This window comes from Salmo salar, chromosome ssa15, assembly GCF_905237065.1.
Source record: "Salmo salar chromosome ssa15, Ssal_v3.1, whole genome shotgun sequence".
Taxonomy (NCBI): Eukaryota; Metazoa; Chordata; class Actinopteri; order Salmoniformes; family Salmonidae; genus Salmo; species Salmo salar.
This window is the reverse complement of record NC_059456.1, coordinates 48,780,528-48,807,034: the sequence shown is the minus strand read 5'-3', so window position 1 is coordinate 48,807,034 and position 26,507 is coordinate 48,780,528. Positions and strand designations below refer to the sequence as shown.

At 43.2% G+C, this 26,507-nt stretch overlaps 1 protein-coding gene across 1 annotated transcript in view; it reads right to left on the bottom strand.

Annotated features, from left to right (window-relative positions):
* Positions 1–26,507, bottom strand: part of LOC106571659 (exostosin-like 3) — a 46,807-nt gene continuing 20,300 nt past the window's right edge. The window contains exons 2-6 of the mRNA XM_014144974.2: positions 11,787–14,431; positions 10,886–11,013; positions 6,553–6,697; positions 4,223–4,351; positions 1–3,581 (exon numbers count right to left, since the gene is read on the bottom strand). Coding sequence (XP_014000449.1) covers positions 3,372–3,581; positions 4,223–4,351; positions 6,553–6,697; positions 10,886–11,013; positions 11,787–13,928 — 2,754 coding nt within the window. The 5' untranslated portion in view covers positions 13,929–14,431 and the 3' untranslated portion in view covers positions 1–3,371. The remainder of the gene's footprint in view (positions 3,582–4,222; positions 4,352–6,552; positions 6,698–10,885; positions 11,014–11,786; positions 14,432–26,507) is intronic.

Sequence of the window (26,507 nt, the reverse complement as noted above, 5' to 3'; positions counted from 1 at the left end):
CACGCTTTAAACTAACGTCGAGAGATTTTAATTCCATGTCTGGCCTTCAACGGTTTGTTTCACCCTGTCATCAGTGGTCAGTCTGGTACAGAACAGGGCAGGCAGCAGTAGTTGCAGTTGGCTGGGAGCCTAGCCCAGGGTCCTATTCATTGGGGAACACTAGCAAACAGCTTTAAAGCGTTTATTTTTTGTTGTTGACCAACACCAGGTAGGGACTTCCTGTTTCAGTCTGTTTGGTGCCTAATGAACAAGACCCAGGGCTGGGCGTGTGGGGGGGGGGGACAGTCCCATGAGCGCATAGTTTCAGAACACAAACAGCTAGAGGAATGATTGGTGGCTTTTTCCTGGCCCTATTTCTTCATCTGTTGACACTAGAAAAACCAGCTGTGTCATTGTCCGCCGAGGGGGAAAATGGGGAGGGGAGAGGTGGGCCTTCCAAAGCACTGCATGAGACGTTACCCGAGTCGACCCCTCCCTGCCCCAGGAAATGTTAGGAGTGTGTCTGTCAGCCAGGTAATTATGCAGGCAGCATCTGGAGCTCAAACTCAAGCCACTGGTATGTGTTAGTGCATATTATTGCAAATGGACTGACTCAGTCAAAAACAGGTTTGAGCACATACCCAGACTGTAGTGGTCTCCAAGACTTGATCTCAGATCAGTTTTGCTTTTCACCTCTTAAAAAGGTTCAGATTAGGATTGGCGCAGGCTAGAGATGATCCCTAGATCTGTGTTTTAAGTCGAGCTGTCAATGCCACCTGCTGGTTCTCGTTAGTGTTCTAATGAGGCACACACACTGGTTGAATCAACGTTGTTTCCACGCCATTTCAATGAAAGGACTTTGAACCGACGTTGAAGTGGGCCAGTGATGCGTGGTCAGTCAGGCGAGGAGGTTCCGTTGACCAAGGTCACGTTTCATTTTATTGCAGTCATCATTTCTATTCACAAAGTTAACCCCTTCAAAAGCAAGCCTTAGAATGACCCATTTTCTATATTCAATTCAATAAATATACAGACATCACGGGGACGATAATGTGGAGTTCCTTAGTTTGAACTTCCCAGAATCAAATAGATTCCTATTGCTGATCAACAGTGTCGTCACATCTCCTGAATCATCTCAAATAAAGGATCTAGTGTTACAGATTAGATCCTCAAGTCAAATCAATGGAATGAAGCCAGAAAAGGTCAAAGTACGTTAATTAATAAGGGCTGTATAGGCACTGCCATTTCAATAGGTGAGGGGGGAGGCAACTTTTTTGTTTTAGGAGGGGGGATACTGTCTAAAAGGGGTGAGGGGGCAAGGGTGTACCAGACCGCATCCTATTAACAAGCGTTCACATTGTGCACTTTGCAAAACATTGTGCTGTTTTTCAGCAGTTAAAAATCGTACCTATTTGGCAAAGAAAACATTCATTGAGCATCAATCGTTACAAAATGAAACTTGAGGGACCTGACGTGGAGGCGCTGTACAGAGAAGCAGCTCATTTTGGAGGTTAATACTGAATGGAACTGTGATGATGGATAGAAACACCAAAATATCTTCTGTCGAAATAAGCTTGTTTTTCAGTTTCTTGCACTAAGGTCTGATATATTTATATAGACTTGTGTTTCCCACAAGTGCCCAATTGAAACCATTATTAAATGTTCTGGGGTGAAGTCTTCCCCTAGGTACAGATCTGGGATCAGCTTCTCCTCCCCCAATCCTAACCTTAAAAAGGTCCAATGCAGACATTTTTATCTCAATATGAAATCATTTCTGGGTAACAATTAAGTACCTTACTGTGATTCTTTTTGACCATTTTAATTGAAAACAAACAAAAATAGCTTCTTAGCAAAGAGCAGTGGTCTGAGCTGTTATTGGCAGAGATGTTTGAAACAGTCTTATTTACCACCTGGTAATGTCACCAGGCAGGCCAAAACTCCCTCCCACCAAAACAGGCTGAAATGTCTGTCTTTGCAAACAGCTCTTACACGAAAAAAGGCATTATAATTTTCACAATTTCAAAGTATCATTCCAACCTCACAGTGTGGAAATGCATGATAAAACCCCAAAATCCACTGTTTTGACTGCACTGGGCCTTTAACCATTAGTGGGGGAAATGCAAAACTGACCCAATATCAGAATCTAGGGGCAAGTTCACCCTCCTCCATTACTGAACACTTCATTAGAGGACTATATAGGAACGACTACTCCGTCATTTAACGCCGACCATTGATAGGTAGCCTAATACCACCAAGGTCCAGAAAGTCACAAAAAGCCGTGTAAACGCTCAGTGACAGCTGGAGACAACCATTCTGAAAACAACTAGGCCTACTAAGTGTTTCGGTCCAGCTTCAAACCATTGTAGTCTGCTGTAGCATTAACAAACGTGTTAGGTAATTGCTTTCCCATTTTCCTATGAATATTTGAGCGATTTTTTTTTGGGGGGGGGGGAAATGTGTAGAACGTGTGACCTAATGGTCCTGATCTTTAGTCTCCATCTGTAGTCATTGAGAGGCAGAGTGACAAACGGGACACTGTCTGGAGTTAGCTTAGGTCTGCCCATAGAAACAAAATCTACTCTGAGAATGCCATGGTCTGAGGGGCTTTGCCCATTCTAGTAATTCTATTTCTATGGGTCTGGCGACTGATAATCCCACGTCGAGATTGAGGTTTACAAAATTAAAAACCACGTTAAAAAAAAAAAAAATCATCGAAAAAAAAAAATACTTCTGCGACCATCAGTGCTTCTCTCGCGGTTTCATATACAAGAGTAGAGTATATAAATGTAAAATGAGTAAAAAAAAATAAAAATAAAGAAATGAGTGCAATGACAAACCATATATGCCTTTGCCCCTTTGTTTCTCTCCCAAAAGGTTACATGTCTAGCTAGCGATTCAGGAGCTCAGGGCCCACTGCCACAGTCCACTGTCTCTCGGCCTCTCTCTCCCTGTGTCAGTTTAAAACCAGTCTGTTTACATTGTCAGTTTGAGTTTGGCTCTGAGAGTCAAGTCAAGTCCTTGGGTAGGCAGTGTTACCACCTCTCTTGCCCATAAAAAGTGGCGCAAAAAAATGTATCTGTAGTGGTTGCTGATAAAACACACAGACGACATGACAGAAAAATAAAAAATGAAAAGGCTTTTTGATTGGCAGCGGCCCTTCTCTCCTTCCAGCCTATCAGGGGTTCCAGTAAAGGTGTGGGGGGGCGGGTCTGAGGGAGTTGTTATTGTACATCCGAGATCCAATTCTTGGGTGTAGGCCCTCACCCCCAAACCTCCATCCATCTCAGAACCAGCCCTCTCTGCTCCCTCTTCTGCCTTTCTTCCGTTTTGCCCGAGTTCCTCATTATCTTGCTCCGTTCTGCCCAACTTCCTTAGCTGGGCCTAGCCCTGGGCTAGATGAACTTGAAGCACTTAGTCTTGTCATGGGGCAGACGTGTCTTGAAGAGTACAGAGTCCACGCGGAACTGTGTGTAGAGTAAAGGCATGTAGCCGTACACCTTGACAAAGAAGTTGATGCACTTGTGGCGCTCGTGGAAGTGAGAGTCATCGTGCGACAGGGCTTGCGGGCAGCCGGGGCAGCGGAAGGTCCAACGAGACGTCACCTAAGAGGGAGGAAATGGAAAGGGTGTGTATCTAATCACAATGCTACAACCATTTTGATTGCTTTGTCGATACCATGAACATGTGGTCGTAAAATATGGCAGTGTGTGCCAATGAATATTGGGACAGAATACTTGCACAGAATTGTATACCGCGACACATATTACAGTGCATAAAATGAGGTTGACTCTTGGGGTTGATTCTCCAGGAAAAAGAAAGTCACTCATTGGTTATTGGAGGTTACTTCCCACCACATGCATTATTCACCTGCCTTTTTCCTACCAGGGCCAACTTGCTGTCAAGTCATACACGCTATCGAAGCCTGTTCTAATTCCTGAATGGAACACCTGGGAATATTCCAAGATTCCGGGTCCCACAATTCCCCCTGGCTCGATTGGCATAATTAGTCTGCTAGCCATAAATATGTATATACTAGTATAAATGTCCTGCAAATAGATGTCGAGGGAAACGCAAGCGTAGGGCAACAATCCAATCTTGTTGTGCTCTGATTTATAATTTGCCACAGAATAATGAGCATGTCAGGTTGAGTAATGGTTGGCTAAGTGAGCAGAAATATAAATAAACAGTACCCGGGGTGTGTGTGTCTTTTTGGAGTATACGTGGGTGTGTGCGCCCCACTGACCTTGATAGGGGGCTTTCGGGTGATGTGTGACACCAGGAAGTTCATGGCGATATCCTCGCAGTTGATGTACTCGTCCACCATGTCGCGGATGGCCTGAGGCATCACATACGAGTACAGGTACGCGTAGTACTGCAGCAGAGAGACAAAACATATGAGGGAATCAACCGGCGTCCCGTGCATTAGAACACGCAACGTTTTAAAACATTTTGCAACAGAAAATGAAAATGAGCGAGTCCAATGGGGTGGCAGGTTAGCCTAGTGGTTAGAGCGAATCCCCGAACTGACAAGGTTCAAATCTGTCGTTCTGCCCCTGAACAGGCAGTTAACCCACTGTTCCTAGGCCGTCATTGACAATAAGAATTTGTTCTTAACTGACTTGCCTAGTTAAATAAAGGTAAAAAAAAATTATAATAACTAAAATGGACAAGTCATCCCTCCCTGTTTTACGTTCTTTTCTTCCGTTTGGTGCCTAATGAATATGGCCCAGGTGGAATGACGAGAGGGTGAGACAGGTCAGACCAAAGAACGGAAGTCATGAAGAGAAGGGATGAGGGTGATGCATCTTATAGAAGACGGGTAAGTTTCGGAAAGCATTCGGAAAGTATTCAGACCTCTTTCCTTTCTCCATTTTGATACGTTACAGCCTTATTTTAAAATGGATTAAATAAAACATTTTACTCATAATTTTACACACAATACCCCATAATGACAAAGTGAAAACAGATTTTTAGATTTTTTTTCACATTTAATAAACCTAAAAAATTGAAATACCATATTTACACAAGTACTCAGACCCTTTACTATGAGACTTGAAATTGAGCTCAGGTGCATCCTGTTTCCATTGATCATCCTTCAGATGTTTCTACAACTTGATTGGAGTCCACCTGTGGTATATTACATTGATTAGACATGATTTGGAAAGGAACACACCTGTCTATATAAGGTCCCCAGTTGACACTGGGGACGGGAACCAAAATGTTCCTGCAGCATTGAAGGTCCCCAAGAAAAAAGTGGCTTCCATTATTCTTAAATGAAATAAGTTTGGAACCACCAAGACTCTTTCTACAGCTGGCCGCCCGGACAGATTTAGCAATCGGGGGAGTAGGGCCTTGGGTCAGGGAGGTGACCAAGAACCCGATGGTCACAATGACAGAGCTCCAGAGTTCCTCTGTGGAGATGGGAGGACACCTCTCTCTGCAGCACTCCACCAATCAGGCCTTTATGGTAGAGTGGCCAGGTAGAAGCCACTCCTCAGTAAAAGGCACATGACAGCCCTCTTGGAGTTTGCCAAAAGGCACCTAGAGACTCTCAGACAATGAGAAACAAGATTTTCTGGTCTGATGAAAGCAAGGTGGAACTCTTTGGCCTGAATGCCAAGCGTCACATCTGGAGGAAACATGGCATCATCCCTACGGTGAAGCATGGTGGTGGCAGCATCATGCTGTGGGGATGTCTTTCAGTGGCAGGGACTGGGAAAATAGTCAGGATCTAGGGAAAGATGAACAGAGCAAAGAACAGAGAGATCCTTAATGAAAACCTGCTCCAGAGCGCTCAGGACCTCAGACTGGGGCAAATGTTCAACTTCCAACTGGACAATCACCCTAAGCACACAGCCAAGACAATGCAGGAGTGGCTTCGGGACAAGTCTCCGAGTGTCCTAGAGTGGCCCAGCCAGAGCCTGGACTTGAACCAGATCGAACATCTCTGGAGAGACCTGAAAATAGCTGTGCTGCGATGCTCCCCATCCAACCGGACAGAGCTTGAGAGGATCTGCAGAGAAGAATGGGAGAAACTCCCAAAATAGAGGTGTGCCAAGCTTGTAGCGTCATACCCAATTAGACTCGAGACTGTAATCGCTGCCAAAGGTGCTTCAACAAAGTACTGAGTAAAGGGTCTGAATACTTATGTAAATGTGATATAATTTTTTTTTTAATATTAGCAAAAATGTCTAAAAACCTGTTTTTGCTTCATCATTATGGGGTATTGTGTGTAGATGAGGGAAAACAACTATTAAATCAATTTTAGAATAAGGCTGTAACGCACAACAAAATGTGGAAAAAAGTCAAGGGGTCTGAATACTTTCCGAATGCACTGTATGATATAATAATATACGCCATTTAGCAGATGCTTTTATACAAAGTGACTTGCAGTCGTGCATACATTTTACATTACGGGTGGTCCCGGGAATCAAACCCACTATCCTGGTGTTGCAAGCCCCATGCTCTACCACCTGAGCTACAGAGGACCACCAAACAGAGCTATGTGCAGCATAGAGGTCAGGGCTCACAGGGTTGAAAGGTGTCACGACGGGGGAGGGAGAAGGGGAGTACCTTGTGAAAGAAGGCGGCGCCCGTCAGCACCATGGAGAGTTCACAGGAGTAGTTAGAGTTGTAGAGCCATGACTGGTGGTTGACATCCCAGGCATGGAATCTCCCGGGGAAGCCCACGATGCGGTCCCTGGCCTCCCGCCACACCCTGATCCACACAACCAGACCAAGAGAAACATGACGAAAAAGGCAGCAATATACTGGGGAGAATGAGCTGCGACCACAATATATTAATCTTGTATTGTACATGTAGGCCTATAAGGAAAATCATACAGCTGACAACAAGGTCTCCACAGCTCGTCAGCAAGGACAGCAATCTACAAGGAGAAGAGATATGTGTTCTGTTGTGTGTTATTTTCGGACGTGCACACAGACACACACGAGACTACAAAGACGTGCTCACTGAGTGAGGAGTATCAACTGCTACATGTAGTTATCAGACGACACGTTCCTACTTCTGGAAGTCTCCAAAAACATGCTTGCACGTATAAGAGTATAACCTCTTCCCTTGGAGATATAGTACATTCACATTAAATCCACGCTATAGAAAGTCCCAGTGGGAATTTAGCGGTGGTTCTAGGTGAGGAAAAAAATTATTCCAGAATATTTCATGACAAATGACCCCCTTCATACGGTGCCTGCCTGGACACGCTGCAAAAGCGGCAAAACCTTTGGACAATGCTGCAGTCGGGGATTTTGGGAAGCTGTTCAATGGTCATTTCAATACTTGATATTTACCCATTGATTCTTGAAGAATGTAACTTATGAATAAATGACTTACGGGCAATGATCCATCTTTATGATAACCCAAAAATATAGGCTAAGGTTGTATTTCTCCATTGTTTACAAACAACAAAGAATGTAAACAAAGTACGTATAGCTTCAAGATTCGGTTAACCTCTATGGGCTAGGTGGGACGCTTGCGTTCCACCTACTCAACAGCCAGTGTAATCCCGTGGCGCGATATTCAAATACCTCAAAAATGCAAAAACTTCAATTTTTCAAACATATGACTATTTTACACCATTTTAAAGACAAGACTCTTGTTAATCTAACCACACTGTCCGATTTCAAAAAGGCTTTACAACGAAAGCAAAACATTAGATTATGTCAGCAGAGTACCCAGCCAGAAATAATCAGACACCCATTTTTCAAGCTAGCATATAATGTCACATAAACCCAAACCACAGCTAAATGCAGCACTAACCTTTGATGATCTTCATCAGATGACAACCCTAGGACATTATGTTATACAATACATGCATGTTTTGTTCAATCAAGTTCATTTTTATATCAAAAACCAGCTTTTTACATTAGCATGTGACTAGCATGTGACTAGCATTCCGACCGAACACTGCCGATGAATTTACTAAATTACTCACGATAAACGTTCACAAAAAACATAAATTATTTTAAGAATTATAGATACAGAACTCCTCTATGCACTCGATATGTCTGATTTTAAAATAGCTTTTCGGTGAAAGCACATTTTGCAATATTCTAAGTAGATAGCCCGGCATCACAGGGCTAGCTATTTAGACACCCAGCAAGTTCAGCACTCACCAAAGTCAGATTTACTATAAGAAAAATGTTATTACCTTTGCTGTTCTTCGTCAGAATGCACTCCCAGGACTTCTACTTCAATAACAAATGTTGGTTTGGTCCCAAATAATCCATTGTTATATCCTAATAGCGGCGTTTTGTTTGTGCGTTCAAGACACTATCCGAAAGGGTAAATAAGGGTGACGAGCATGGCGCATTTCGTGACAAAAAAATTCTAAATATTCCATTACCGTACTTCGAAGCATGTCAACCGCTGTTTAACCTGTTAGGGCTAGGGGGCAGTATTGACACGGCTGGATAAAAAACATACCCGATTTAATCTGGTTACCACTCCTACCCAGTAACTAGAATATGCATATACTTATTACATATGGATAGAAAACACCCTAAAGTTTCTAAAACTGTTTGAATGGTGTCTGTGAGTATAACAGAACTCAAATGGCAGGTCAAAACCTGAGAGATTCCTTTACAGGAAGTGGCCTGTCTGACCATTTCTTGAACTTCTTTTCCATCTCTATCTTTTACTAAGGATCTCTGCTCTAACGTGACACTTCCTACGTCGTCCATAGGTGCTCAGAGCCCGGGAAAAACCTGAATGTCGTCATCCCAGCCCCAGGCTGAAACACATTATCGCCTTTCTCAAGTGGCCGATCAAGGGACTCTGGGCTTAGGCGCGTGACCCGACCGACCCCGCCTTTGTGATTTTTTCCTCTGTTTGCCGAAAAGGAGATTCTCGGTCGGAATATTATCGCTTTTCTACGAGAAAAATGGCGTAAAAATTGATTTTAAACAGCGGTTGACATGCTTTGAAGTACGGTAATGGAATATTTAGAATTTTTTTGTCACGAATTGCACCATGCGCTCGACCCTTCTTTACCATTTCGGATAGTGTCTGGAACGCACGAACAAAACGCCGCTATTGGGATATAACGATGGATTATTTTGGACCAAACCAACATTTGTTATTGAAGTAGCAGTCCTGGGAGTGCATTCTGACGAAGACAACAAAAGGTAATCAAACTTTTATAATAGTAAATATGATTATGGTGAGTGCTAAACTTGCCGGGTGTCTAAATAGCTAGCCCGTGATGCCTGGGCTATGTACTTAGAATATTGCAAAATGTGCTTTCACCAAAAGCTATTTTAAAATCGGACATATCGAGTGCATAGAGGAGGTCTGTATCTATAATTCTTAAAATAATTGTTATGCTTTTTGTGAACGTTTATCGTGAGTAATTTAGTAAAATGTTAGCGAATTCCCCGGAAGTTTGCGGGGGGGATGCTAGTTCTGAACGTCACATGCTAATGTAAAAAGCTGGTTTTTGATATAAATATGAACTTGATTGAACAAAACATGCATGTATTGTATAACATAATGTCCTAGGGTTGTCATCTGATGAAGATCATCAAAGGTGAGTGCTGCATTTAGCTGTCTTCTGGGTTTTTGTGACATTATATGCTAGCTTGAAAAATGGGTGTCTGATTATTTCTGGCTTGGTACTCTGCTGACATAATGTAATGTTTTGCTTTCGTTGTAAAGCCTTTTTGAAATCGGACAGTGTGGTTAGATTAACGAGAGTCTTGTCTTTAAATAGCTGTAAAATAGTCATATGTTTGAGAAATTGAAGTAATAGGATTTTTAAGGTTTTGAAAATCGCGCCACAGGCTTCAAGTGGCTGTTACGTAGGTGGGACGAATTCGTCCCGCCTAGCCCAGAGAGGTTAAAATCAATTTTTATGCCATTTTTCTCGTAAAAAAGCGATAATATTCCGACCGGGAAATCGTTTTTTATTACAAAGAGAGTGAAAGGTAAAGCATGCTATCCCCTCATGCACGAGCCTCAGTCTAATGGCCCTCTGATAGAGCACTTGCCAAACGCGCTAATGTGTTTCAGCCTGGGAATGGAATTACATCGTTCAGCTTTTTCCCGCCTTCTGAGAGCCCATGGGAGCCGTAGGAAGTGTCACGTCATGCCAGAGATCCCCTGTATTTGTTAGAGATGATCAAGGAGGGCAAGAAATGGTCAGACAGGCCACTTCCTGTAAGGAATCTTCTCAGGGTTTTGCCTGCCAAATGAGTTCTGTTATACTCACAGACACCATTCAAACAGTTTTAGAAACTTTAGGGTGTTTTCTATCCAAAGCCAATAATTATATGCATATTCTAGTTACTGGGCAGGAGTAGTAACCAGATTAAATCGGGTACGTTTTTTATCCGGCCATGTCAATACTGCCCCCTAGCCCTAACAGGTTAAAATATGAACAAACATGTCCAGTCATTGCGCCTAGAGCGCTGTCTATGGATTTGAGAGGTGTTACATTCCCTAGCTCAGATTTTTTCCCACTCCTCTGTTTTGAATCCCACAACGTAGCTTTGCACATGGCCCTGATGTGATATTCAAGGTGAGGCAAGTCTAGTGCGCTTGAAAAATCAACATGGTCCATTTCTTTCTTGTTGATCTGTCAGGGTCAGTTGCATTAGTGTATGTTTTGGTTTATGCTGTGGTACTGAGCAGAAAATGCTTTTAAAAATGTCAGTGTGCGTTGAATGTTTTTTCTTTCTTCATTATTATACATTTTATTTATTTTTTACTTTTGGAATAAGTGTCGATTAACACGACGCTTGTCGATATCTGTAGACAGATCATCGGTCTGCTGGGTTCCAAAGAAAAATGTATCTCTTTGAAAATCAATGAAGCACAAAACAAAGTACACTTTCTTTCTCCAAAAAGCTTTGGATCCAATGACTGGTCCCAGACTCCCCTCTAACTGACCTGAACCCAAACATAATCTCGTCATGGCGGAGGTGGGCGTCATCGTCGATGGACAAGATGGCCTCCGTTTCCACAGCGTCCCAGGGCAGGAAGCGGTTGTTGAGGCTGTTCTTCTCCGTGCGCACCACCTGCAGGACAGGAGAAGTGTTAAATAGAAAATATGAGTATTTTCTTAATTAGTTAACTGTTAATACGATCGCAAGAATGTGTGCATGTCGGTAGTCAAGTTTTCAAGATAGAGGACTTTTAAGTACAGAGCAAAAACACTATGTTTTGCATGACTATCCATTTAATGTCGAATTTCATGAAAGTATAGCACAGGGTAATGGTCCAAACCACTCAGCCCCCCTTTCTCAACAGCTTTATTAGGCTAACCCATCTAACAAAAAACATGAAAGTATGGAATGATCTAATAGCATTCAATAGTTACGCGGTTTGTCAAATGTGTGGACCAATTAGGCTATTCATTCAAGATCATTAAACTATCCTCCCATATCTCCCTACACAGAGGTAATCTCTTTCCTACAGACAGTGTAATTGGGATACTTGAGTATTCCGTTTAAGTTCCAGACCTATTCTGTGGACGTCACACCTCCTATTTCCTTTATATCAGCTGGTGTAATTTGTCCGGCTGTCCTGTAGAGTTGTAAGTGAAGCAGGGAGAGCAGATGAAATCAGCATCAGCAGCTAGACCAATGTGCTTGAGCACACTCTCAGACACCCATGGCCTTCCAAGATTGCTGCGCCACAACACAAGTTACACTATTTGCATTTCAGAAAAGGGTAGACGAGCAGGGCCTTTCAGATCACTCTCTCCCATTCAATCATATTGTTCGGTCTGAGTAGTGAGCACTAAGCAGCGGGGCATGTTTAGTATTGAGCGGCGGTGGAAAGTACTCACCACGATGGGCAGGCCGATGTCTGGCCACAGCAGGTCGTCTGAAGGAGGCTTGGGGGAGTTCCACACTACTACCACCTTGTTGAGGTAGGGCAACCCGTTGAGCCTTTCCAGGGAGTTCATTAGCACCTCCTCCCTTTCGTAGGTCAGCATGACCACTGTGAACTGCTCCCGGGGCACGTTACCACCCAGCGCTGCCTGAAACTCCTTCCCCGAGCCCCCAGCACCGCCGGCAATGGGGCGGAAGCCTGTGCCCGAGCCCAGGTACTTGGCCTCCGAGGGCAGCACGGGGTCCAGCGGCGTGTGGGGGAACAGATGGAAAGGCCCCGGGGCACGGTTCCAGGTCTGGTAGGTGTTGGCTGACGTGTAGGTAAAGTTGCGGAGGAAGCGCGGCGAGGCGTAGGGTGGCTCCGTCTCCACGGGGCCCAGGTCCAGGTCACCGTTGTCGGCCAGGTTGGCGTCCGTGCCGGCCATCTTGCCTGCTTTGTGGGGGATCTCCTGGGCGGGCTCCTCGCGGATGGGTGCGGCAGGCACCTGGATGCTGGTCCGGACGCTGGCCAGGATGGTGCCCAGTACATTCTCCGAGGTGGAGAAGTAGGTCTCCCACAGGAAGCGGCCCTGTCGTCGCATGGCCAACAGGTCGTTGTCTGATAGGCTGCGCAGCAGGAAATGCAGCTCGGTGATGCGGGGCTTAGGCACCATGATGGCTGCCTCGCTCCAGCGGATCAGCTCATGGTAGGGCAGCCTGGCGTGGTCCCCAAGCACCACAGGGATGGCCCCCACCTCTAGGGCTTCAAACAGCCTCATGCTACTGCCTGCCGAGGCCACCAACTGACAGTCCCCGGGGGAGATAACCAGGGCGAAGGTGGAGGCCTTGAGGACCTCGAGCCGCTCCTCCCTCTCGCCACACAGAGCCCACTCGGTAGGCAGGCTGGGCCGTGGGGTCTTACAGGTGAACTCCACCAGTACCTGGTCCAGGTGGCTGTCCTGCACCGCCTTGAGCGTGCCGATGATGCGGTCGTCGTAGTCGGCTGGCGCATCTCCCTCCATCTCCTCCTCAAAGGACTGGTGCGGTCCCTCCTGCAGGCTACTTCGCAGCGACTCCACCTTCTCGCCCTGGAAGGTGAACAGGTACTTCCTCTTGACGGGCACCTGGGGTGGCACCTCCAGGAAGTTGGGCTCAGAGAGGGCGTGGACCAGCGGGGACACCACCAAGTCAAAGCCCTCGCGGTACTGCTGCTCCAGGAAGGTGGACTGGGCCACTGCTGCTCGGCCCGTGCTCACATTGTACAGGAAGTTCTGCGTCATGGACTTCCTGGAAAGATGGACCAGGAGGTGGTTGTGTCCATCGGACCTCCAGTAGGGCAGAGCCTTCAGCTGCTTCTCCAGCTCCAAGGGAGCCGGGAGGGGGGAGGAGGGAGTCTCCTGCAGCTCCCCAACCAGCACCACATACAGACAGGCGATGCTGGGGTTGTTCGTCACGTAGATACTGCTCTTTACCGAGGTGGCGAAGGCCTGCTTGACCAATGGGTCCAGGGACTCGCCCCAGGGGTAGGAGGCCGTGTCATACACGTACACAGGGAAGCCAGAGGTCAACGGGCAGCGGGCGTAGTCGAAGCAGGAGCGCAGGCGGCAGGCACGGGCAGACTTGGGCGGGGGCAGGCCCGGGTCGTCCTTGTCAGGTAATAACCTCACGGGAAGCGAGAGCTTGGGCTGGTTCTGGGCCATCAGCTCTTTGTATGAGTGCTCCGTCTGGCTGATGACATTCTTCAGCTGCAGCAGGTCCTGCTTGGCACTGTCGATGCTCCGCTTGCACGCCTCAATGCGCAGGTTGAGCCGGGAGATCTCCCCGTTCAGCTCCTGCCGCTTTGCCTCCAGCTGTAGCAGCTCCTCACTGACTGACTCACGGATGCGGCACAGGTCTTGCACGTGCTTGGCCTCACATAGTTCGCCGCCGGGCCGCGGGCCAAAGATGCGCTTGTCGGGGCCGCCCGCCTCGTCGATGGTGGTGAGGTAGTAGTGGGCGATGAGTGGGAAGAAAACCAGGATGAAGAAGAGCATGAAGCTGAGCCAGGTGAGGCGCACGCGCCGCAGCAGCCACGGCTGGCCACCGGGCCCCACCCCGCCACCGTTACGCTGCATCATGGGTTAGGGTCACTGGGCTTAGCTCAGCGCCGCGCCGGAGTCTCTACTAGTCTACAGGGATCAGCAGCCATGGTGCAACCTCGTCAACATGGTGAAACAGTGTGTCTGAAAACCATCAGAATTGTTAAATCAACTTGTTTTGTCCTCATAAAATGTAATCTGAGTGGATCTACTTGATCGTGGTTTTCCTTTTGGTATCAGATGTAGGGGGACTTCACCTTTGTCTTGCTGGTGTGCCATAGTTCAAACAAGTCCTTGCCATCGTTCCTCTTGTATGGTGTAGTTGTATTTCTGACCTACGTGAGTAAACTGTCGGGTGGAGAGGAGCCCCGTTTGGGAAACGCTGGGGAGGGAGAGCATGGCTGGTCACAGTCCTGCAGAGTGGCATCATGGGTCAGCTGCTACTGCCCTGGTTGTGCCCATTTTCTAGGTCCCGGTTGGGTCTTGTCAAAGAATGAAAGGCCTCCAAATTCTCCTCCAACGTTGAATAACAAGACCTGAAACTGATAGAGAGAAACTATGTTAAAATGATAATATGTAAGGTCACTTAGTTGGCATTCTAGTATATCAGATTAAAAAGAAAAAAAAATCCAGAAAAGTCCAGCCTTCACGTCATTGCCCAAATAAGTACCATACCAGAATTCTGATGATATCACTAGGATAAATAACATTCTTAACAATTAAATTGTGTGCGTGACGTGACATATGTTTTAAGTTAACACAAAAATGCATAATTTGAACATGCATTTGAACATAAATACAAACTAGCCAATGTGAAACTGTATTTCCCCAAATAATGCTTCTTTGATGGTTTAAACATGGTTGTGTTAACATGACGATGAGTGTAGTTTTTCCATCTCTCTCCACAAGCTTGAAACAGAGAGCAGTAACCTGACTGATAAGCAGCACTGTGCATACTGTATCAAAACTGCTGACACAAGGTAAGGTTCATAGTAACAGCATCTCATCCCTCTAGGCAACATCCTTATTAGGAACTAACGGTTTTCTCCTCCTTGCTGGCTTTCCCAGGCTAAATCACAAAGGAGACAGGTCTTCCTGTTGAACAGCTCATTTCTAAGAAGAGAGACTGCAGAATCACAATACCAACTAGGCTACTCTGTGTTGGAGGAAACAGTAACAACAAAGTTTTGGGTTTGCAATCAGCAGACCATTAGCAGATAAATCAAAGTGCTGATAGGAAAGACATACTGATTAAAATGGTACGGGCAGCCAGGGACAGGAGGAGACCAAAAAGGACATTTTGGACATTTGTTCTCAGACAAGAGTCCTAATGCATCAGATAAGAATGAAAAAAGACTATTCCCCAGCAGACCAAAGACAAAAAAGGCATGGAATACAAACTAATCAATGCTGGTTCACACCAGTCTTGGGGAAGGCGACAGAACACAAACAGGACTAGACTATCTAAAGGCCAGAGAGTACAGTATCCTCACTGCTCCATATTGGTAGATAAGGCTTGTTTGGCTGAAGGCCTATAAACTAGGCCTACACACTAAACCCAAAACATTATGTTCCCTGATAAGACTAACATTACAGAATGGAGTTCAGAATGAGATTTCACACGGACATATAATATCACAAAATACAAAGTGTGAACAAGTACGTGTTTACCTTGGCAACAGACAAGGTTCAGTTGCAGATGAGCCATAAACTCACAGTCCTGACAACTAGGCTGCACCATTCATTGGGCTACTGTGAGACCTAATCTGCAGAAGGGCCACTTTCACTGCTGTCCGATTATAACATGTTTGCCTGCTTGCTCGATTATAACACAGATTACTAAAAGCTTTGTGGCGATTTGGAGACTCAAGCATCCAGCATATGCATTTTTCTCCCCTAATGGAGCATCTTGCAATATGGCCACACAGGTCTGCTCTTATTTTCCACACTGTACTCTAGCTATCTGGGGCTAGCCTTGCTGCTATCAGGGGCTAGCCTTCTTAACACAGTGTGTGCCATTACAGCAGCAGTGGTCATCAGCACAGCTCCCAGCAGGTCAGCTCCAAAATGCTACTGTGTCACATGACGTCATCTCTGCCTGCTGGCCCTTGCACCTCCGAGGTGCCACTGGAAGACAGAGGTGCTGGCACTCGAACCCTCTAGGGGCCACTGGGAGACCGGAGAGAGTGCCTATCAGGAGCCTCCGATTAATTTCTGCGGGGCTGGGATGCAGATCGACAGTGTAATGGGAGGCAGATGCCGCAGCCTCTCGGGGTGCGCCACATCTAATCTGGGGCCATAAACACACAGATTAGAGCCCCAGCTCGTGTTAGGCCTTGGGTGAAACACAGTCTCATCTACAACGGCAGGACTTCGGTAATCCTCAGAGTACATAGTCTTTACTCTATACCACAGAGTTGAATCTGTAGAGCATGGATGTGGAACACACAAACACACACATCCACACCAGTGTTTCCTCTGGAAGGTTTTGTAGCAGTGGGGGGGAAAGGTCACGGAGTAGATAGACTTCTACAGTCCAGTGGGACTGAGAAGCTCAGTTCTGGTGACCTTTTAAAAGGACATTCTAACAAAAATAGGTTTAAATAAATGATGCTGACACCATCTAAAAAAGAAATCCACATTGAGAAATGAGCCCAATAACATATTGGTAAACTTTGCATGGCCCATATTATTAGGCATGTTATTAGCAATAAGAATTGCAGTGTTTTCCACAAGTGAATAGAAAACATAGCCAGCCAGGCGTCCCCGGGTCGGAGCTCTATTTTGGTGGCCTCTGGTACATTCTAACGCCTAGATTCCATCTGAAATACACAGCAAAATTATTGCATACTTGAATACGAGTTTACCTCTCAGATTGGAAATATTTGTTGTGGTATTGTGTAGGAAAGCCATGACTTTACAATTTTAATGACAGAAAATGTATGAATTCAGTATATTGTAAGTTGTTTTGGATATTGTCTAGGTCTAGGCCTACAGGGCCTTCAGAAAGTATTCATACTCCTTCACTTATTCCACATTTTTTGTGTTACAGCCTGAATTCAAAATGGACTAAATAGATGATGTTTTCCCCCTCACCCATCTACACACAAAACTCCATAATGACAAAGTGAAAACACATTTCGAAATTTTGGGAAATGTATAAAAAAAATACAATTGCAGAAATCTAATTTACATAAGTATTCATACCCGAGTCAATCCTTTGTAGAAGCACCTCTGGCAGCGATTACAGCTGTGAGTCTTTCTGGGTAAGTCTCTAAGAGCTTTCCACTCGTGGATTGTACAATATTTGCCCATTATTCTTAAAAATAATAATCTAAAAGCACCGTCAAGTTGATCATTACTAGACAGTGTTGCCCTAGAATTTCAAGTCGATTTAGGTCAAAACTGTAACTAGGCCACTCGGGAACATTCAATGTTGTCTTGGTATGCAACTCCAGTGTAGATTTGGCCTTGTGTTTTAGTTTATTGTTCTGCTGAAAGGTAAATTCGCCTCCCGGTGTCTGTTCCAAAGCAGACTACCAGGTTTTCCTCTAGGATGTTGCCTGTGCTTATTGCTGTATTCCATTTATTCTTATCCCCCCAAAAACTCCTTAGTCCTTGCCGATGACAAGCATACCTGTTACATGATGCAGCCAAAATGCTTGAAAATACTCAGTGATGTGTTGGACTTTGCCTCAAACGTAACGCTTTGTATTCAGGACAAAAAAATGCATTTCTTTGCCACATTAGTCATTTAAAAATCATGTTAAACACTATTATTGCACGCAGTGAGTCCATGCAACTTATGAGACTTTTTAAGCACATATTTACACCTGAACTTATTTAGGCGTGCCATAACAAAAGGGGATGAATACTTACATAAATCTGAAATGTCTTGAGTCAATGAGGGGCTATGCGTTCTATGGAAAATAATGAACGACGTGGAAGGTGTGTTCCACAACACGCTAGCGGAGAGGACCTGACCTTCCACGGAGTTTCATTATTTTCCAGACAAAGCATAGAGCCCCGAGTTGATTATCCCTTTTATACCATGGCTATAATTTAACACATTTGCTGCTAGAAATGTGTCCATTTGACGATATAATTGCGTTAAACATCCACTGAAGTAGCTTGCAATTTTACTAGATAGCTACAGTAGACGCCTTTGTAACCAAACCGACTTGCTGGTTTAGCTAACCAAATCATCAGTCCTAGCTTGCTTTCATGAAAATCAAATTCAGCAATGCCAACGATGTTTTCAATTATACTTTTGCATTCAAAAGCAGCTCAAAATATAGAACATGAAAAAATTAACTATAGCCATTGAATTCTACCGTGCTGATATACTGTGCATTATAATCAGAAATGAGTATTCAACAATGACATGGTATAACAATTTAATAGATTTTAAGTCAGGCTGTAACAAAATGAGAGAAAAGTAAAGGGGTGTGATTAACTGTACATGATCAGGACTAAGAGAACAACTAAGCCAACAAACCTGTTAACAATTAACCTTCTCTTGAGATGAAAGTCTTATTTACAGTTGAACTGCAAGATATGAATTTCCACAATGTATGTTTTTCAAATTATGTATTTTATTAAAACAGAACAATGTAAGGTTTCGTTTTTTCAGGTTTCCACGTTTCCCCGTTTTCACTCTGAAAATCAAAAGCCCACAGCAATGCTTAAACCGCATCAGGAGACCACTTTTGAGTTCTGGGAAAAATCTGGAGGAATTTTAGGTGTAGTTACTCTTTATTTCAAGTGCTCACCAAGCTGTGTTTTTGTAGTGCACGTGTGATGGTAAAGGTTGCAAAACAAATACCCACTGGATTGATTAAAATAATTAGGATATCATTCTGCCAGGGAAGCATAACTTGTTAACTTGTAGTTAACATTTAATTGAGAAGGTTTTTGGGAAAGCCTTTTCATCTACCAGAAGAGTGTTTTTATTAGCATCCTCCCTAATGGCCACACAAAGCGTTAGACGCCCGCACTGCGCGCACACACACACGGGCATTCACTTTGCCTCTTCAGAAAGTTTCATTTTTGACAGGTTTTGGCGAGAGTGAAACCGCTGGCTTCACCTCTTTCTCGCTGCTGCGTTTCTCTGTCACCGTTCGCTTGGTGACTGACCGGCGCCTATCCTATCAATAGATCACTAGAAGATGCATATCGTTCATTCTAGCTGGAGAGGGCTCGGCGGACTAGCGAACTGAAACTTTTAAATGGAAAGTAGCCTGGTTAATATGAAGTGGAAAATGTAACCGGCTCATTAGCCAACACCCGGTGCTAATGGAAAACACTAGCATTATCACCTTTAGCACCAACTGAAGCAGCATAAAGAAGAAACAAATGCTTGGTTAAAAACAACCCAATTTGGGTACTTTGGTAACCCAGCACTGGGTAAATATTGGACTGAACACACAATGGGTTATTTTGACCCAGTTGAGTTTAGAGGTCAACCGATTAATCGGAATGGCCGATTAATTAGGGCCGATTTCAGCTTTTCATAAGAATCGGAAATCGGTATTTTTGGACACCGATTTGGCCGATTATTGTTATTTATCTTTTTACATCTTTATTTAACTAGGCAAGTCAGTTAAGAACACATTCTTATTTTCAATGACGGCCTAGGAACGGTGGGTTAACTGCCTTGTTCAGGGGCAGAACGACAGATTTTTACCTTGTCAGCTCGGGGATTCAATCTTGCAACCTTACGGTTAACTAGTCCAATGCTCTAACCACCTGCTTTACATTGCACTCCACGAGGAGCATGCCTGTTACGCGAATGCAGTAAGAAGCCAAGGTAAGTTGCTAGCTAGCATTAAACTTATCTTATAAAAAACAAATCAATCAATCATAATCACTAGTTAACTACACATGGTTGATATTAGTAGTTTATCTAGCCTGTCCTGCATGGCATATAATTGCTTAGGTACACGTTGCTCCAAAGTGTACCTAACCATAAACATCAATGCCTTTCTTAAAATCAATACACAAGTATAAGTTTAAACCTGCATATTTAGTTAATATTGCCTGCTAACATGAATTTATTTTAACTAGGGAAAATGTGTCACTTCTCTTGCAACAGAGTCAGGGTATATGCAGCAGTTTGGGCCGCCTGGCTCGTTGCGAACTGTGTGAAGACTATTTCTTCCTAACAAAGACAGCCAACTTCGCCAAACGGGGGATGATTTAACAAAAGCGCATTTGCGAAAAAAGCACAATCGTTGCACGAATGTACCTAACCATAAACATCAATGCCTTTCTTAAAATCAATACAGAGAAGTATATATTTTTAAACCTGCATATTTAGCTAAAAGAAATCCAGGTTAGCAGGCAATATTAACCAGGTGAAATTGTGTCACTTCTCTTGCGTTCATTGCACGCAGAGTCAGGGTATATGCAACAGTTTGGGCCACCTGGCTCGTTGCGAACTAATTTGCCAGAATTTTACGTAATTATGACATAACATTGAAGGTTGTGCAATGTAACAGGAATATTTAGACTTATGGATGCCACCCGTTAAATAAAATAAGGAACGGTTCCGTATTTCACTGAAAGAATAAACGTGATAGGTCATTAATATGGTCGAATCCGGAAACTAAGGCTCGTATTTCTGTGTGTTATGTTATAATTAAGTCTATGATTTGATAGAGCAGTCTGACTGAGCGATGGTAGGCACCAGCAGGCTCGTAAGCAGTCATTCAAACAGCACTTTCGTGCCTTTTGCCAGCAGCTCTTCGCAATGCTTCAAGCATTGAGCTGTTTATGACTTCAAGCCTATCAACTCCCGAGATTAGGCTGGTGTAACCGATGTGAAATGGCTAGCTAGTTTGCGGGGTGCGCGCTAATAGCGTTTCAAACGTCACTTGCTCTGCATGGGTAACGCTGCTTCGAGGGTGGCTGTTGTCGATGTGTTCCTGGTTCGAGCCCAGGTAGGAGCGAGGAGAGGGATGGAAGCTATACTGTTACACTGGCAATACTAAAGTGCCTATAAGAACATCCAATAGTCAAAGGTATATGAAATACAAATCGTATAGAGAGAAATAGTCCTATAATAACTACAACCTAAAACTTCTTACCTGGGAATATTGAAGACTCATGTTAAAAGGAACCACCAGCTTTTATATGTTCTCATGTTCTGAGCAAGGAACTTAAACATTAGCTTTCTTACATGGCACATATTGCACTTTTACTTTCTTCTCCAACACTTTGTTTTTGCATTATTTAAACCAAATTGAACATTTTTCATTATTTATTTGAGGCTAAATTGATTTTATTGATGTATTATATTAAGTTAAAATAAGTGTTCATTCAGTATTGTTGTAATTGTCATTATTACAAATAAAAATACAAAAAAACAAAAAACAAATCGGCCGATTAATCGGTATCAGCCTTTCCCCGGCCCTCCAATAATCGGTATCGGCGCTGAAAAATCATAATCGGTCGACCTCTAGTTGAGTTACATGAATAACCCAACATGTTGGGTTATTGGGATTACCCAAACATGGGTTAATTTAACCAACAGTTTCTTACTTTCATGCTGGATTTTATCCCAACAATGAGATTTGCATATGCTTTTAGGGAACTCATAGGTCTGTATGCCTCATTGAAGCTACACAAATTTGAATGTTCAACCTTAAACTATACAAAAGAACAGGAATACATTTTACACAGGTGGAAAGCCAACACGTCCAGTCTTCTGATCTGACCTGCTGGGTCATATCGTAATAACTCAGCACCAAAACACATGAACAACCCACCCTGGCTCTTTTCAAAGAAAACCCATCACCTGCAACCCAGCAGTTGAGTCAACCAAACAACCCAGCATGTTTTAGTGTAGTGGCAATAAATAAAGAGACTGAAACATGGGGTTGCCTATCTGCATTTACTCAATTGAGCTCATCATTAGTTAGATCCAAAATGTGATATTTTAACTAGTTAACATCCATTTAATTAAATTGAAGTCCCAAAAAACCTGCACAAACACAGTTAATATAATCTAGGCCTATCTGTTCGGGTAACGTGATTAGTTACCACAGTTATTCATTGGATGGTTCTCCCATCGATCGGGTTCCCGCCCATAAATATCTGGGCATTTGGATTGACAATGTTAAAAAAAAGTACGGACGAGCTAGTTAAAAAGCAAAGATTTAAATAGATCTTGCCTCACTGTAAATAGCAGGAAGCAGATTGTACAGTCAACTTTCCTGCCAGTTCTTGACTATGGTGACACCATTTACCAGATTGCATGAGCCACTACTCTTAAACATTTGGATGCCGTCTACCATAGCGCCCTTCGCTTTATCACAGGTGACAGTTTTAATACTCACCACTCCATCCTGTATCAAAAAGGTTGTCTGGTCCTCATTTAACTACTGTAGGCAACTTAATTATTCCCTTTTTGTTTACAAAGCTCTACTACAAAAGCTTCCGACTAACCCAACTCCGCTGTTAGAATATAAAAACATGATACCAAACCCTTTCACAAAGACGGTTAACTCTTGAGGTTCCTCGGGTCTCCACCGAACTAGGTAAATCCACTTTTAGTTTTAAAGCATCTCATTGCTGGAACCATCAACAAAATACAGTGTACAAAACATTATGAACACCTGCTCTTTCCATGACAGACTGACCAGGTGAAAGATATGATCCATTATTGATGTCAATTGTTAAATCCATTTCAATCAATGTAGATGAAGTGGAGGAGACAGGTTAAAGAAGGATTTTTAAGCATTGAGAGAACTTAAACGCATGTATTACATGTATTGGGGTCCAGAACTGTAGATTAATTTAAAATACAATAGAAGAATCTTAAAATTAATTCTAAAACTCACAGGCAGCCAGTGCAGAGACCTTAAAACCAGTGTAATATGTGCTCTCCATCTGGTCTTGGTCAGTACACATGCTGCAGCATTCTGTATGTTTTGCAGTTGACCAATGGCTTTCATGGGTAGACCAGACAAGAGAGCATTACAGTTGTCAAGCCTGCTTGTAATAAAAGCATGGACGAGTATTTCTCCATCAGCCCGAGAAAGAAACGGTCACACCTTGGCAATGTACCTCAGGTAGTAAAAAGCTATTTTGGTCACATTTCTAATGTGTGATACAAAACTGAGTTCAGCATCTAAAATAACACCTAGGCTTTTTACCTGGTGTTTTATCTTTATTGCCCGTGAACTAAAATGTGCAGCCAGATTCTCAGCTCTGTGCTTTTGACTCCAACAATAAGTACCTCGGTCTTGTCTTGATTTAGCTGGACGAATGTGTGAGCCATTCAAGTATTTAAATTACTAATACAGTCTAATAATTCATCTGTGGCGCTAAAATCCTCTGGTGACACAGAAATGTGAAGTTGCGTATCGCCTGCGTAGCAGTGGAAATCAATGCTGTGCTTTCTGATGACGCTGCCTAGAGGTAACATGTACAGTTGAAGTAAGAAATTTACATAAACTTAGGTTGGAGTCATTAAAACTCGTTTTTCAACCACTCCACACATTTTTTGTTAAGCTGTTAGGGCTAGGGGGCAGTATTGACACGGTTACCACTCCTACCCAGTAACTAGAATATGCATATACTTATTACATATGGATAGAAAACACCCTAAAGTTTCTAAAACTGTTTGAATGGTGTCTGTGAGTATAACAGAACTCAAATGGCAGGTCAAAACCTGAGAGATTCCTTTACAGAAAGTGGCCTGTCTGACCATTTCTTGAACTTCTTTTCCATCTCTATCTTTTACTAAGGATCTCTGCTCTAACGTGACACTTCCCACGTCGTCCATAGGCGCTCAGAGCCCGGGAAAAAACAGAATGTCGTCATTCCAGCCCCAGGCTGAAACACATTATCGCCTTTCTCAAATGGCCGATCAAGGGACTCTGGCCTTATGCGCGTGACCCGACCGCCCCCGCCTTTGTGATTTTTTCCTCTGTTTGCCGAAAAGGAGATTCCCTGTCGGAATATTATCGCTTTCTACGAGAAAAATGGCGTAAAAATTGATTTTAAACAGCGGTTGACATGCTTCGAAGTACGGTAATGGAATATTTAGAATTTTATTGTCACGAATTGCGCCATGCGCGCGACACTTCTTTACCATTTCGGATAGTGTCTGGAACGCACGAACAAAACGCCGCTATTCGGATATAACGATGGATTATTTTGGACCAAACCAACATTTGTTATTGAAGTAGACGTCCTGGGAGTGCATTCTGACGAAGACAACAAAAGGTAATCAAACTTTTATAATAGTAAATATGACTATGGTGAGTGCTAAACTTGCCGGGTGTCTAAATAGCGAGCCCGTGATGCCTGGGCTATGTACTTAGAATATTGCAAAATGTGCTTTCACCAAAAAGCTATTTTAAAATCGGACATATCGAGTGCATAGAGGTCTGTATCTATAATTCTTAAAATAATTATGCTTTTTGTGAACGTTTATCGTGAGTAATTTAGTAAAATGTTAGCGAATTCCCCGGAAGTTTGCGGGGGGTATGCTAGTTCTGAACGTCACATGCTAATGTAAAAAGCTGGTTTTTGATATAAATATGAACTTGATTGAACAAAACATGCATGTATTGTATAACATAATGTCCTAGGGTTGTCATCTGATGAAGATCATCAAAGGTGAGTGCTGCATTTAGCTGTCTTCTGGGTTTTGGTGACATTATATGCTGGCTTGAAAAATGGGTGTCTGATTATTTCTGGCTTGGTACTCTGCTGACATAATCTAATGTTTTGCTTTCGTTGTAAAGCCTTTTTGAAATCGGACAGTGTGGTTAGATTAACGAGAGTCTTGTCTTTAAATAGCTGTAAAATAGTCATATGTTTGAGAAATTGAAGTAATAGGATTTTTAAGATTTTGAAAAATCGCGCCACAGGCTGCAAGTGGCTGTTACGTAGGTGGGACGAATTCCCACCTAGCCCATAGAGGTTAACCTGTTGGGGCTAGGGGGCAGTATTTTCACGGCTGGATAAAAAAACGTACCCGATTTAATCTGGTTACTAATCCTACCCAGTAACTAGAATATGCATATACTTATTATATATGGATAGAAAACACCCTAAAGTTTCTAAAACTGTTTGAATGGTGTCTGTATAACAGAACTCATTTGGCAGGCAAAACCCTGAGACATTTTCTGACAGGAAGTGGATACCTGATGTTTTGAATTACCTTTAAGCCTATGCCATTGAAACACACAGGGGCTGATTAATGTTTTGGCACTTCCTATTGCTTCCACTAGATGTCACCAGCCTTTACAAAGTGTTTTGAGCCTTCTACTATGAGATCTGACCGAACAAGAGCCTTGGAACGGTGATGGCCGATTAGACTCTGGCGCGCGAGGTCATGTTGGGTACCCTCGTTCCAATACGTTTTAAAAGAGAATGCATTCGTCCACCTTGAATATTATTCATGTTCTGGTTAAAAAAGGCACTAATGATTTATGCTATACAACGTTTGACATGTTTGAACGAACGTAAATATATTTTTTCCCCTCGTTCATGAAGTGAAGTCCGGCGGGCTTAGATCATGTGCTAACAACACGGAGCTTTTTGGACATAAATGATGAGCTTTTTTGAACAAAACTACATTCTTTATGGACCTGGGATTCCTGGAAGTGACATCTGATGAAGAGAATCAAAGGTAATGGATTATTTACATAGTATTTTCGATTTTAGATCTCCCCAACATGACGTCTAGTCTGTATCGCAAAGCGTATTTTTCTGGGCGCAGTGCTTAGATTATTGCAAAGTGTGATTTCCCAGTAAGGTTATTTTTAAATCTGGCAAGTCGATTGCGTTCAAGAGATGTAAATCTATAATTCTTTAAATGACAATATAATATTTTACCAATGTTTTCTAATTTTAATTATTTAATTTGTGGTGCTGACTTGACTGCCGGTTATTGAAGGGAAACGATTTCCTGAACATCAACGCCATAGTAAAACGCTGTTTTTGGATATAAATATGAACTTGATAGAACTAAAAATGCATGCATTGTCTAACATAATGTCCTAGGAGTGTCATCTGATGGAGATTGTCAAAGGTTAGTGCATAATTTTAGCTGGTTTTATGGTTTTGGTGACGCCTGTCTTTGAATTGACAAAACATTACACACAGCTATTGTCAATGTACTCTCCTAACATAATCTAACTTTATGCTTTCGCCGTAAAACCTTTTTGAAATCGGACAACGTGGTTATATTAAGGAGATGTTTATCTTTCAAAGGGTGTAAGATAGTTGTATGTTTGAAAAATTTGAATTTTGACATTTATTTGGTTTCAAATTTGCCGCTCTTGAAATGCACCTGCTGTTGATAGGGTGCACCACGGGTGGCACGCTAGCGTCCCACATAGCCCCAAGAGGTTAACAAACTATAGTTTTGGCAAGTTGGTTAGGACATCTACTATGTGCATGACACATCATTTTTCAATTGTTTACAGACAGATTATTTCACATATAATTCACTGTATCACAATTCCAGTGGGTCAGAAGTTTACATACACTAAGTTGACTGTGCCTTTAAAGAGCTTGGAAAATTCCAGAAAATGATGTCATGGCTTTAGAAGCTTCTGATAGGCTAATTTACATAATTTGAGTCAATTGGAGGTGTAC